Here is a 15,466-nt window from a genome sequence, read left to right on the forward strand (position 1 = left end):
TATTTTGAATAGCAAACCTTAAGCAAAAAGCTCTATGCACTATAATCATAGAACTGCTGGTTTTAAAAACCATTTCGACTACAAACACACAATGAGCTCCTGATCAAACCATGACGACTGAAAATGGCAGGAATGGTAAACAGAAGTGATAACCCCTACTCCTCTCACCCCTCCACTGAGGGAGCACTAAGCTGTTTTATTAGGTTACCTTTTAGTATTTCTAATTTTTTTCCAAATTATCAAGTTGGTGGTTAAATTGTAAGTTTTTTCAACCAAATAATAAAAGAGTATTAATTGCTTGACCAAAATTAAATCTGTATGTTCTGTTATTATGTTATTTTAATAATTTTTGTTAAAAAATTATAAGCATATGCTAATTATATGCTAATAATAATGCATCACCCCATCACTGCTTTTCCTTATCGCCCAGTATTCCTTGAATACTGCAGTTATCTTTGGCATTAAACATCCCTAACAATAGTGTGGTATCTGGGACAATGTACTTAATTTGTAGTACATTCCTTAATCCTCTCCCTGGGAGTGTCTTGTGGCACAGGACCACAATCACTGTTCTAATCATCTGCACAGCTGAAACCAAAAAGCTTCAAAATATGGCCTAAATTATTGGACAAACAAAACTTATAAAAGAAAATTAAAATCAAACTTTGAACAGAAATAAAACAGATAGAGGCACTGAACCTCACTGACCAGGCAGACAGAAAAAAGTTAAAAAAGAAATCAATAAATCCATTTAACATATTATTAAAAAATCAAAATCTTTAAATATAAACGAGCAACAAGGATTCTAATTATTTTGAACTACTGATATTTTACTGTATTTGTGAAATTATACCACTCAGATAAAATACTGTAAAGATAAAAAACAGTACATGGGATTTACTACAATATCACCTTAAGAAAATTTTTAAATTTAATAATAGAATGCTCATTTCACTGAAAAAATTACTTCATAAATATCAAACAAAAAAATATTTTATCAATATCCCATCCTGTGATCAAATAAAAATTGAACCAAGAAAATATTGTATATCCATTAAAAAAAGCTTATGAATACAAACCTGTTCCTATAGCACTGGTTGGGCTAGATTGAGATGATGGTGAATCACGTATTGGTATCTGAATACATTTACCACAAAGAACTTCTTTTCCAGTATACGTTACCCGTTCACCACTAGGAAATGCTTGACTGAAATAATACAGAAAAAAAAATATTACAAAACAGTTTAAAACTTTATAAACTTTTAAGTAAAATAATATTGAAATGAATTACCTCATAAAATAAATCATCTTTTACATTCACAAAATAGAGCTGAAGTGTTTGTATAAGTCAAAAATAGCTGATATATATCGCTACACAAATATATTAATACAACACAGAAGAAACACATAAATTATTGCTTTTGTTTATATAACTATACAATGCTGATTTGTTAAAACGTCTGCATCAATTAAAAAAAAAACTTGAAAAAGAAGATAATTCTGTAACACCTGTGTACAAGAGAACAAAACACTGAATGCATCTGACCACACCACATTTCACCAGACAAACTATGTTGCTCTTACTTTTTTCTTTTTGCATATGTTTTACTATTTAATCATTAATAAAGTATAATTAACAATTTAAACTTAAGAAAATATGCACATTCCATTAATCAGTTTATGTGATCAGAAAGCATGAAATTAAACAACATTATACATCTTAACAGTGCTTATATATATTTCATGCAACATAACACATTTTAATGAACAAAACAGTATACAAATAATCGTGTATTTATTCACCCATTTACCAAAGATTTATCCATATCATTTTTTTTTCTCCACAAAATTGAAAATAATATATGGAAATATTTAATACAAATTTTTAAATATATAAAACATGTCTAACATTCAAATGTTGAAATTCCTGAATAAAGGTGTAGTTGTACCTTGTTCTGTATTAAAGAAAGATCTGAAGCATACTAAAAATATGATCATAAATAACAAATATTAATTATTTCTTTTTTTATTAAGTTATGAATTTCAACTCAAACTGATAAAATAGAAATAAGACAAATTAAACTTATGGTATTTAGCCACATAATATATACTACAACAGTATTGCTAGTATTGCTACTAACACAAGTATGCTTTGAACAATTAAAAAACATTGCATCCATCATTAGGGCTGTAAGTCCAAGCTGTATTGTTTAATAACAAACTATTTAACAAAATCAAACAATTAAGAGGGCATTCTTTAATTACAGAACATTTAAAATTGATGCTAACAACATCTTTCATTTATAACATAAACTGAAGCTAAAATTCACAGTTCAGTACAAAAAACATTTTGAAAAGTTATTATCTTACATCAGTAGATTTCATATTGTAACAGTCTTGTTACAACATGAAACGGATTTCCTCCAATTAAGAAGAAAGAAGTAGAAAATACAATAATGGGAGGAATACAGAAAGGGGCTAAAAGGAACCCTTTTAGTAAAACTAACAGGTCCGTTTAACAATTGTTCTTTGTAAAACTGCCCGGAACAGAAGTTGTTCAATAAAGGACCAGGGTAGGAATCTCAAGGGAAAATGTGAGGGCAGACGATCATTCTCACCCTTCTAGTTGGGTCCGGTTCTGCAGGTAAAGAGGATAGGAGTATAAATACTCCAGGGAAGACCAGCTGACTGGTCAGTGTGCAAGAGTTCTGCGAGAGAATCTAAGCAATAAGTTATGATGGGAGTCTGTGAATGAGTCTAAGCATGATGTTATGATGTGAGTTCTGCAAGGAGAGTCTGAGAGAGAGTTCTAAACAAGGAATTATTATGAAAGTTTGCAGTGACAGTATTCAGTGAAAGGAACGAATTTCTAGTGCATACAAGTTTGACGCGATTAAGGTGACGTCACAAGTAATGTCAGTACATGAAAACATGAAGTGGTTCGCTGAGTTACTGTTAGACTATAACAGAAAGAGATAATGTACTAAATTCCATTCATAAATTGTTAGGGTAGTTTTATTTGTAAACAACAAAGGTATTTGCAGTAAAGAGCTTTATATTTGTCTTATCTATTGCACTATTGTTGTTAATACAAGGCTAGTTATTAAAAGTGTCAAGTTAGCAGGCACACTAATGTCTTTTGTCAACGGGAATAAATTCTGGTTTTCAATATTTAACTACCTGAAAATAAATCCTAACGACTACTTTTAATTCTGATTTATATGTAATTACTGTTTAGAATTATTATTATTGACATTTATTATTATTATTATTATTATGTTGTGATTAATAAAATTATTATTTATTTATTATTGTCGTTTATTATTATTATTATTATATTAATGATTTGTCTTGTTTTACTTATGTTTGTAAACTAATAAATTGTAATTATATAACCATTTTCAATTATCAATCTCTAAATATCCTGATCAATCCGCCAACACGCTACACTAGTGTCAGAAGTGGTATATTGAGAGTGTTATAAAGTTTTAACAGTTTTTGTTTGTTTATGATTTACGTTAGTTTAAGGTTTATTTACCTCCTCTATGAATCATGAGACCTTGCCGTTGGTGAGGGGGCTTGAGTGCTCAGGGATACAGAGTAGCTGGACCGAAGGTGCAACCATATCGGAGAGGTATCTGTTGAGAGCCAGACTAAGGAATGATTCCTGAAAGAGGGCAGCAGCTCTTTCAGTAGTTGTTAGGGGCGTGAGTCAGGACGACTTAAACGGCCGTATCAACATCACTCAGTCCTCTGAGTACTGCGCAGCTGAAAGCAATGGAAAACTACAGCTGCTTTTTTTCCAAGAAAATGTGGCTCTGCATTTTCACATAGCAATAATGGAGGCGCCTTCTTTGGTAAAATATTCCGGAGGTAAAATAGTCCCCCGTTCAGATCTCCAGGTGGGGACTACTAAGGAAGGGGTCACCAGAAAATTAAAAAATAACATTCTACGAGTCGGAGCGTGGAATGTTAGAAGCTTGAAAAAGGTTGGTAGGCTAGAAAATTTAAAAAGGGAAATGGGTAGGACAAATATGGATATAGTAGGAATTAGTGAGGTTCGGTGGGAAGAGGAAGGCGACTTTTGGTCAGGTGATTTTAGAGTAATTAACTCAGCGTCAAATAATGGGCAGGCAGGAGTAGGTTTCGTGATGAACAAGAAGATAGGGAGGAGAGTGGAGTATTTCAAAACGCATAGCGATAGAATCATTGTAATAAGGATAAAATTAAAACCTAAACCGACAACGATTGTTAACGTCTATATGCCTACAAGCGCCCATGATGATGATGAGGTAGAGTGTGTATACGAAGAGATTGATGAAGCAATTAAACACGTAAAAGGAGATGAAAATTTAATAATAGTTGGAGATTGGAATGCAAGCATTGGAAAAGGCAAGGAAGGATATAGTGGGTGAATACGGGCTGGGCAAAAGGAATGAAAGAGGGGACCGACTTATAGAATTTTGCACGAAGTATAATTTAGTAATTGCCAACACCCAATTTAAAAATCATAATAGAAGAATATACACTTGGAAAAAGCCAGGCGATACTGGAAGGTATCAGATAGATTATATCATGGTTAAGCAAAGATTTAGAAATCAACTCGTTGACTGCAAAACTTACCCTGGAGCAGACATTGATAGCGACCATAATTTGGTGATAATGAAATGTAGATTGGGGTTTAAAAACCTGAAGAAAAGGTGTCAGATGAATCGGTGGAATTTAGAGAAGCTTGAGGAAGAGGAGGTAAAGAAGATTTTTGAGGAGGACATCGCAAGAGGTCTGAGTAAAAAAGATAAGGTAGAAAATGTAGAAGAAGAATGGGAGAATGTTAAAAAGGAAATTCTTAAATCAGCAGAAGCAAACTTAGGCGGAATAAAGAGAACCGGTAGAAAACCTTGGGTTTCAGACGATATATTGCAGCTGATGGATGAACGTAGAAAATATAAGAATGCCAGTGATGAAGAAAGTAAAAGGAACTATCGGAAATTAAGAAATGCTATAAACAGGAAGTGCAAACTGGTGAAAGAAGAGTGGATTAAAGAAAAGTGTTCAGAAGTGGAAAGAGAAATGAACATTGGTAAAATAGACGGAGCATACAGTTAAGTTAAGGAAAATTTTGGGGTACATAAATTTAGAAGAAGAGGAAGTTGAGGAGGATGAAATGGGAGAAACAATACTGAGATCTTAATTTAAGAGAGCATTAAAAGATTTAAATGGCAGAAAGGCTCCTGGAATAGACGGAATACCTGTAGAATTACTGCGCAGTGCAGGTGAGGAAGCGATTGATAGATTATACAAACTGATGTGTAATATTTATGAAAATGGGGAATTCCCATCAGACTTCAAAAAAAGTGTTATAGTTATGATACCAAAGAAAGCAGGGGCAGATAAATGTGAAGAATACAGAACAATTAGTTTAACTAGTCATGCATCAAAAATCTTAACTAGAATTTTATACAGAAGAATTGAGAGGAGAGTGGAAGAAGTGTTAGGAGAAGACCAATTTGGTTTCAGGAAAAGTATAGGGACAAGGGAAGCAATTTTAGGCCTCAGATTAATAGTAGAAGGAAGATTAAAGAAAAACAAACCAACATACTTGGCGTTTATAGACCTAGAAAAGGCTTTCGATAACGTAGACTGGAATAAAATGTTCAGCATTTTAAAAAAATTAGGGTTCAAATACAGAGATAGAAGAACAATTGCTAACATGTACAGGAACCAAACAGCAACAATAACAATTGAAGAACATAAGAAAGAAGCCGTAATAAGAAAGGGAGTCCGACAAGGATGTTCCCTATCTCCGTTACTTTTTAATCTTTACATGGAACTAGCAGTTAATGATGTTAAAGAACAATTTAGATTCGGAGTAACAGTAAAAGGTGAAACGATAAAGATGCTACGATTTGCTGATGATATAGTAATTCTAGCCGAGAGTAAAAAGGATTTAGAAGAAACAATGAACGACATAGATGAAGTCCTACGCAAGAACTATCGCATGAAAATAAACAAGAACAAAACAAAAGTAATGAAATGTAGTAGAAATAACAAAGATGGACCGCTGAATGTGAAAATAGGAGGAGAAAAGATTATGGAGGTAGAATAATTTTGTTATTTGGGAAGTAAAATTACTAAAGATGGACGAAGCAGGAGCGATATAAAATGCCTAATAGCACAAGCTAAACGAGCCTTCAGTAAGAAATATAATTTGTTTACATCAAAAATTAATTTAAATGTCAGGAAAAGATTTTTGAAAGTGTATGTTTGGAGTGTCGCTTTATATGGAAGTGAAACTTGGACAATCGGAGTATCTGAGAAGAAAAGATTAGAAGCTTTTGAAATGTGGTGCTATAGGAGAATGTTAAAAATCAGATGGGTGGATAAAGTGACAAATGAAGAGGTATTGCGGCAAATAGATGAAGAAAGAAGCATTTGGAAAAATATAGTTAAAAGAAGAGACAGACTTATAGACCACATGTTAAGGCATCCTGGAATAGTCGCTTAATATTGGAAGGACAGGTAGAAGGGAAAAATTGTGTAGGCAGGCCACGTTTGGAGTATGTAAAACAAATTGTTGGGGATGTAGGATGTAGGGGGTATACCGAAATGAAACAACTAGCACTAGATAGGGAATCTTGGAGAGCTGCATCAAACCAGTCAAATGACTGAAGACAAAAAAAAAAATTATTTAGTTTTGAAATATATTTAGAATGATCTTGTGATCATTAATAACATTTTATTTTCTAGAAGCCAGTATGTTGATGAAGTGATGGGTGGATAAAGTGACAAATGAAGAGGTATTGCGGCAAATAGATGAAGAAAGAAGCATTTGGAAAAATATAGTTAAAAGAAGAGACAGACTTATAGGCCACATATTAAGGCATCCTGGAATAGTCGCTTTAATATTGGAAGGACAGGTAGAAGGGAAAAATTGTGTAGGCAGGACACGTTTGGAGTATGTAAAACAAATTGTTGGGGATGTAGGATGTAGGGGGTATACCGAAATGAAACAACTAGCACTAGATAGGGAATCTTGGAGAGCTGCATCAAACCAGTCAAATGACTGAAGACAAAAAAAAATTATTTAGTTTTGAAATATATTTAGAATGATCTTGTGATCATTAATAACATTTTATTTTCTAGAAGCCAGTATGTTTCATACATTTCTGAACATGTACTAAATGAATTACAAATACATATTTAATTCTAGATATATATTATTATGTAGAGGGTATACTGAAATGAAACGACTAGCACTAGATAGGGAATCTTGGAGAGCTGCATCAAACCAGTCAAATGACTGAAGACAAAAAAAAAAAAAGGTTTATTTATACTAGTCAAAGTTTATTTTTATTTCAACTAGTTGTTGGTGCTGATTGTTACTGTTTAATTTATTCTTGTGCTGTTTATTTTGAAATTTGTTATATTGTTAAATTGCCAAGGGCAGTGGTAGTTAGCACTATAAGTTATTGACAAAGTTTTTCTATTTATTTTTGTTTTGTGCTTGTAAGAGTAGTTTATTAGTGCTAAGATGGATGTTACTAAGGAGGATATTATGGCCTTCTTAACTCAGATGAACGAAAATATGAATAAACTAAAAGAGAAGTGTATATGTCTTGTATTGTGGATAAATTCAGTAATCGTAGTACTGAATTTAGAGATGTAGAAAGTGCTAAATCTGATTTACATGCTTCTAAAATAAACCCTAATAAGTAGGAGGATAGATTAGCTAAAATGAAACTAGTTAATAGTAACTTAGAGACTAATGTAAATAACACTGTAAATATTAGCCATAGAGATATTGCATGAACAATGGAAATAGCTTGTAGCACAGAGGGATCTTGTATTAAAATTCACACGACCAAGGACCAGGCAAAGTGTGTGATGGGACGTCTTACTACAGTGAAATCACCCAAGTTCAATGAGAGTACATCTTGGATTGCCTTCAAGCAGCAGTTTGAGGCGGCATCCACTCATAATGGTTGGACAACACTGATCACCGCACATTAGGGCCAGGATGTAGAAGTGCTTCTGTGCTGTGTCGAAGTCATCACAGTACTAGAGGGTCGCTTTGGACAGCAAGGCTTGGCGGTTAGCTACAGATGTGAACTATAGAGATGAGTCCAGAAAACTAACGAAGAATTCACCATTACCGAACAGCCAGCTCAACAGGATTAGTGAGGCTGCCACCTGGATACATCCAGGAGGCAGCACATAATTCCATCGATAGGCTACAGTACGTCGAGATCAAGAGGTACCTTCTTCTGCGGTGATGAAGTCAGTCAATGATGCCCTTACTCAGGCTCTGCGATTGGAGGCAGCCAAAGAGCTGTCTCGTCATACTGCTAGTCTTTGAAGAATGGGAGTAGGGTGCAACAAGGAGTTCGCAAACAACATCAAGACATTAAGGTGCCAGTTGCTGGAACGACTACAACAGAAGACCAAAGATTGCTTGCTGCAGCATTAAAACACAGGGGTCGACCAATCTGCTGGAACTGCAGCAAACCAGGCCCCTGAAAAGTAGACTGTAAGAAGAAGTCTACTGTTTCTGTTCAATCTTGGACCTACTAAGAATACTGCAGCGGGAGGAGCCGATCAAGAAGTGTAAGCCTGCAGTCTGGGCAGCTCCTAGAAGTCAGAAGAGAAGGTGCCGAAAAGGAGGAAACAAACAGCTCACTGTATAGAACACTGTCAAAAAGATGAAGTTGAAGCAGGTGCAAGGTAAGACCTCCAGGCAAATTCGTTCAGGTTTCAGGAAGTGGTCAGGATGACAAGGGGAACATCTCCAAAATGACAGAACATTTGGGGAGGGATCTTACACCTCATTGAACTCATTCAATGATGTGATCTACACGAATCAGCGCAGTTAAAGAAAGGAGACGATGGTTCATCTGGATCACTTGGCACCAGGTGCATAGAAGTTGGAATTCCTGTTTGCAAATTGTTTATTTTTTTGTACTTTTATAATTACAAAATAGATTTGTAGATTTTCTGTATGGCAGGGTAGGTTTCTTGTACAGAAAAGTCATTAGGCTTATTGTGCAATCATTGAACAAGAAAAAGGTCAATGGATCAATACAAAAGCAGCCCATAACTGTATATCATCAAGGATTCAACTTCCTAACTTTCTCAGTAGAACCTAGTAAGATACTTGCATCTATAACCCCTTTTCTTTCATTTTCTGTTTAGTCTCTGGAACTTCAGAGAATGAATGAGAATATGTATGAATGTAAATGAAGTGTAATCTTGTACAATCTCAGGTCAACCATTCTTAAGTCTGAAGTCAACCATTCCTGAGATGTGTGGTTAATTGAAACCCAACAACCACCAAAACACAGGTATCCACACTCTAGTTTTCAAATCCGTTTAAAATTAACTACCTTTAATAGGATCTGAAGCTTAGAACTCTCGACTAGAAATCAACTGATTTGTGATGACAAGTTCACCAATAGACCAACCCGGTGGGTTTCTATAACCCCAAATGGGGCAGAAATTAACAAATGAAAAAGATGATGGAAGAAAGTACTATTTATTGATGAAGGTACAGACCGCCAGAAGGATGGCTCAAGAGACCCACCACCGATCTATATCAGTCACAGTCCATTGGAAGATCAGGTCAATCTTATCCAGGATAGGTGTTGCACTTACTGATCAACAGATTTGTTTTGACCAGAGATTTAACATAAGCAACAAAAACTTTTTTTCAAAAGAAATTAAAAAGTTAATTCCCTCTTCTTCAATGCCTTATCCTTTATTCCTTCTTCCTTTCATAAGTCCTACAAAGGTGGGTCAGCTATCCTGATTCTATCGCACCATGTAACCAGCAGGACATCTACTTCTTCATTGGAGCTTATTTAGGTAGCAACTCTGTGTAACATGGAATACCTCCAAGGATTCCATTTCCTATCCTGGAGTTCCACAATATTCCAATCTAATGGCTGATGAGGAACCTACTGCATAAAGCCAGCAGCATCAGTGTGTGTTTTTGTGATCTAACACTAAGTACTGTATCTAAAAATAACTAGACTTTCATCTTCTACTCCTAATCTACAAAAAAAGTAACCCACAAACATTTCAAAAGAATTCCATTGCCTGAATTCTGTGATGTCTGGAAATGCCTAGCAGACTGTAAAACAATCAACCAGTCCCTTACTAAAATGAATGAATACACAATAGATTAAAACATTTGTACTTTAATAATTACAAGTAATAACAATTACTTTAATAATTATTGTACGATGGTTAAAATTTAAGGTGAGTTACATAAATTTACTTTATCCTAATTAATAAATATTATTTGATCATATTTTTACTTTCCCAGCTCTATACTCATATAAGGGAAATTATAGTGAAGAGTCAAAATAACCAGTAACTGGGATTTTAGAGTAATGTAAACTTATTACACACAAACAAATATTTGAAATATGACTCCTTAGTCACATTCACAGAAAACACAAACACATAGTCATGAAAAATCTGAAAATGTGTTTATGTTATATTATATATATATATATATATATATATATATATATATATATATATATATGTTACACTGCTTTTTCGCTAAATATCTACCAACTAGATGACCCAATTTTGTTCATACTCTTATTCAGAAGATGTCTATATATGGGACATATTTGTCATGTTAACATATTGTGTACATTTTCCAAAGGAGTGGAAGAAATTTGTGAATTTAAAATTTTTGAATTTTACTTACATGATTTAGAAAAACCTAACATTAAAGTAACACATAAATTTTCAGATAAAAAAGCATGTTTTTCTAAAAAAAAAAATGTAGTTTTTGGAGTCTGATTTTAGTTCTTTTAGAACATCTCAGCTGAAGTAGCAATACACTTAAAATAATCACATAAGAATACTCTTAGTACATGTTAGAGATCTCTTATCATACATGTTTGAACATTTTTTGGTTTCTGAGTACTTAGTTCATAATTTCTAAATATTCTGAGATGAATTTAAGCAAAGTTTTGAAATTGCTTAAATTAAGTTGTACTGGTAAAGTTATACAACTTGTACAACATACATGCATGCTTCAGAATCATTGTAAGGATGTACAACATACATGCATGCTTCAGAATCATTATAAGGATAAAGTCTGCAAAAAAAAATAATTCCGCCCTCCAAGAAATTTATCATAAAATAAGTTAAAATTTTTCATTTTAGTCAAAAACTTGATAAAACTAATAACAACTTTACATACGTAAATCGTACTTTTATTCATTTTTTATTTTGTAATGTATTTGATTTTTGTGTCATAAAAGGTATAGCAACACCACTGCCAACCTTTTTATCATCCAAATAATATTTGCGACTTAATAATGCTTATTTATTAATTGACAGGGCAAGGGACAAGTTAATATGTGTTAATAATGTGATACAGTCATGCAAAAGTATCAATTAAGTTTGTAAATTGGACTGTAATAGCAGGAAATTTCAAGTATATCAAATTACTTTTTGTGTAATTTTTTAAAATTTACATTTTATGTAGATGTTAGTCAAGGAACAATGCACAAGGGGAGATGAATAGAGAGTTTTTTTTTTCTTTGTTAATTAATTTTCTTTTTTGTTATCTTATCTGTGAGCTATTTTAATTACAATGATACCACTTCTATGTGATACTGTTTAATTTAGAAAATTTTTTTTATTAATAAAGAGAATCATAGTTATGCATTTATCTCCAGACTTCTGGTACTGCAGGTGTCACAGGAATCTTATATAAAAAAAAATCAGTAAATATAAGGAAATTAGTTACAAATAAATATTAACATTAAGAAAAATAAACAAATTAAAGAACATTATAATAAATTTCCATCTACATTTATGAAATAAAACCTAAAACCAAACAAACACACATGGTGTATGCATGTATATATATATATATATATATGTGTGTGTGTGTGTGTGTGTGTGTGTGTGTGTGTGTGTGTGTGTGTGTGTGTGTGTGTGTGTGTGGGCGCTCACGTGAAATTTTGTTTATACACATAATTTTATTTGTGTGTATGCAAACAACTTTGCTGGACTGTCATAATTCCAAGTTGAAAATGATTTGTTAATAATGTAGTCAGAGTTTGTATTTACTAACAATAACTGTTTAACAACCCAAATGTATGATGATATCTAGATTACACACAGTTTAATTTCTTTACTAAAAGTTCTTGAAATTTTCTTGTTGTATTTTATTCTATTAACCACCTAGAGTAGTTTTATTTGTACTTTAAAATAATGTTTTAAATAAATAATGTGAATTAAACATTTTACAGTATGATTTTAAAACTTGATGTTCATAAACACCATATCATCCCAGTAAGTAATATAAAAAGAATTCTAAATGAAAAATGTAAGTAAAAAATGCCAGTGGCTGGCATAAAGCTGGCAATAAACTGGTTGTCACTGATCAATGAAATTAAAAAATGTTGGATGTAGTTTTACAGTAAACTGTGGAATTCATTACTGAAAATGATGGTAGCAGTTGGTGCTAGTTAAAATTTGTATAAAAAATAAAAATATACATAAGCAATTACTGCTTTGTTGCTTTGAAAAAATTTAAATTAAAAATGATGTGTTAATGGTGGACACTTTTTCTATTGGATAGAACACAAACAAATACAGACATTTTTCTTCTCTATTATTAATATGTAGAAGACATGAACATATATCATTATAGGAATAGGATTAGTCAACAAATACATAGGTTGTCTATTTAATGGTCAGAACCACATAGATATAAACTATAAATTGAAACATCTGAATCGAACAATATCATACTATATTAAACTTTTGCTATGAAGTTTAACTTTTAATTTCATTTAATGTTTATTAATTTAACATAAAACATTATATATTTCGTTGGTAAATACAATGCTTGAAATTGAAACATTCTAAAAATCTCATCAACTTTCTAAAAATTGCTTAAATTTCCCTTAATTCTAAAAACAAAACCTTAAATTTCTTAAATTCCCACAAATTCTATTATTGGGAGTTTTTTAACATACTGCATATCATCATACCAATAAACTCAGCATAAGAACTTTCATATTTCAGGTTCAGGAAGTAAATATTAATTAAAACAAATTATTATTTCTTCTGTTAACTCACAGCATAAAAATAAATATAAATTATACACTGAAATATATCTAAAATTACTTCAAAAAATAAAACCTTCATCCTTAAATGTTGCGTTTGTAGACCTAGAAAAAGCTTTTGATAGAGTAATATGGGATACATTGATGATAATTTTGAAGAAAGGAATTGAAAAGATAGGAGACTTATGAAACAGTTGTACATGAGCCAGAAAATAAAAGTAAGAATAGGAAGTAAGATAATACAAAAGATAGAAACAGGAAGCGGAATTAGACAAGGATGCTGCATGTCACCTACACTATTTAATATTATCTAGAAGAAATCATCAACACTGGTTTGAGGGGAAAAAAGGGTGGCAATAGGTGTTAGAAAAATAGAATGTATACGATTTGCTGATGACATGGTGGTGCTGGTAGAAAGTGTAACAAAGTTAAATGAAATGCTTAGCGATCTAAATGAGGCTTGTGAAAATCTAGGGATGAAAATTAATAAAAAGAAAACAAAATGTAGTATTAGGTGGCGAGGATGAAAATATTAATGTACAAATTGGGACTGAGGTACTAGAGCAGGTGGTGAAATTTAAGTACTTGGGTAACCTCAAAACAAAAGATCTTAGCAGTACCATAGAAATCAAAAAGAGAATAGCAATGGGTAAAGAGGTATTTAGTAGGAAAAGGAGTTGCTATGTGGGTAAATGAACTTAGATTTTAGGAAGAGATTGACAAGATGTTTTATTTAGAGTATTATGCTTTATGGTGTAGAAACGTAGACTTTAAGAAAGCAACACAAACGAATTTCGGTATTTGAGATGTGGGTAAGGCATAAAAAGGTAAACATCTGACAGGGAAGAGTAATAAATGAGCAAGTGTTGAGAAGAGTAGAAGAGAAGAAAAATAATGTTTAATACCATTTTAGGCAGGAAAAGGAACTGTGTATGACAAATTGCTTACTAATAGATGCAGTCAAAGGATTGGTAAATGGAAAGAAGGAAAGAAGAAAATTTCATTTGATTGATGGGGTTGTGGGAAAATATTCAGAAACAAAAATACTCGCACAGGACAGGAACAAGTGAAGAGCAGCCAAGCCCCATTTGGAGAACACAATGAATGAATGAATGAAATTCATCCTTAAATGTCATTACAGTTACAAACAAGCATAATAAAATTCAACCAGTTAAAATCGGATAAGTACCACGCTTTACAACAGTTCATCATCAATTAAATCCTGCCTACTAATCAGTAGATACATTTTAGAATCCTGGCTACCTTAATGTGCTTATTCAAATAGTTCACCATTGAAATCCTCCTAAGGTCACCTATTTTAAGGCTTATTTTTCCATGTTTTGATTGCATGCTGACCCTCTAAGTAATGAACATGTATAAAACAAATATCTTCTTCTATGATTGATAACAACCCCACACATTATATATTATGTACATATAACTACATTGCACTTATTTAATGAATAAATTATAACTGCCTACATAAGAAAACCTGGACTTCCCAACCAAACACTTAATGACAACTCTTATTTGAAATATCACACTATAAAAATGGTAACCCTAAAAAAATTTGGCATACAGCCATAGTTTCCTCTAATCTTTGCAGGTGCACGGCCACACAATGATTTTAAAGTTATTGGAATAAATTGCACAGAGAAATTTATTGCATCTACAATCCTGTGCATCTACTATCAGCTATTGTAAATATGCAAGGTATACTCAATGACACATTTAGTTGAGACTATAGAGTAGCATACACTGTGACCTTCTTACAGGATTTTATAACTACTATTCACAATAAAAAAATTCTTTCCAGTTGTTAAGTATAAGTAAACATTTGAAGGTATGCTCTTGCTACAAAGCTCTTGCGTTGTACACAAATGATGTCATGACAAAGAATACACAGTTGACTCAAATTAGGTTAACTGAAAAATACTTTACTACACAAACAGATTATCAAAAACGACTACACACACCTTTGCTTGACAAATAACAGTGCTATGAACAACACAGTGCATGCTAAATAAGCAAATGACATTACAAAAAATATTCACAAATAGGTACACGAGAACCCATCTACTAATAAGTACGTGGTGAGCATATCTTGTAATGTATACTTGTCTTGGATATATGAATTGGTTACAAATTAATCATCAACGCATAAAAGTGTAGTGTGGTCGTTACACAAAATTTGTTTTTTTTTCCGTCTCACTGCAAAGGTTTGGTGGAAAACTATAGTACTTATTTTTATTATTCATTTTAAAATTATAACACATTAAATAATTTGGAATAATAATAATATTGATAATTGCTTTTGCTTAAATTTAATTTTGCTTAAACATTGAAAATGTTTAAGGTCAACAAAG

The 15,466-nt window shown here is 32.5% G+C and overlaps 1 protein-coding gene across 15 annotated transcripts in view; it reads right to left on the reverse strand.

Moving 5' to 3' along the window:
- Unc-115a (actin binding LIM protein Uncoordinated 115a) overlaps nt 1–15,466 on the reverse strand; it is a 430,063-nt gene that overhangs the window by 113,879 nt on the left and 300,718 nt on the right. For all 15 annotated transcript variants that reach the window (XR_012755285.1, XR_012755284.1, XM_075357657.1 and 12 more), the window contains one exon: nt 1,080–1,207. Coding sequence is in view for 13 of the 15 variants with exons in the window: in XM_075357657.1 (XP_075213772.1) it covers nt 1,080–1,207 (128 nt within the window). In the remaining 2 variants the exon portion in view is untranslated. The remainder of the gene's footprint in view (nt 1–1,079; nt 1,208–15,466) is intronic.

Source organism: Lycorma delicatula, chromosome 1 (assembly GCF_047948215.1).
Source record: "Lycorma delicatula isolate Av1 chromosome 1, ASM4794821v1, whole genome shotgun sequence".
In the NCBI taxonomy this organism is placed as follows: domain Eukaryota; kingdom Metazoa; phylum Arthropoda; class Insecta; order Hemiptera; family Fulgoridae; genus Lycorma; species Lycorma delicatula.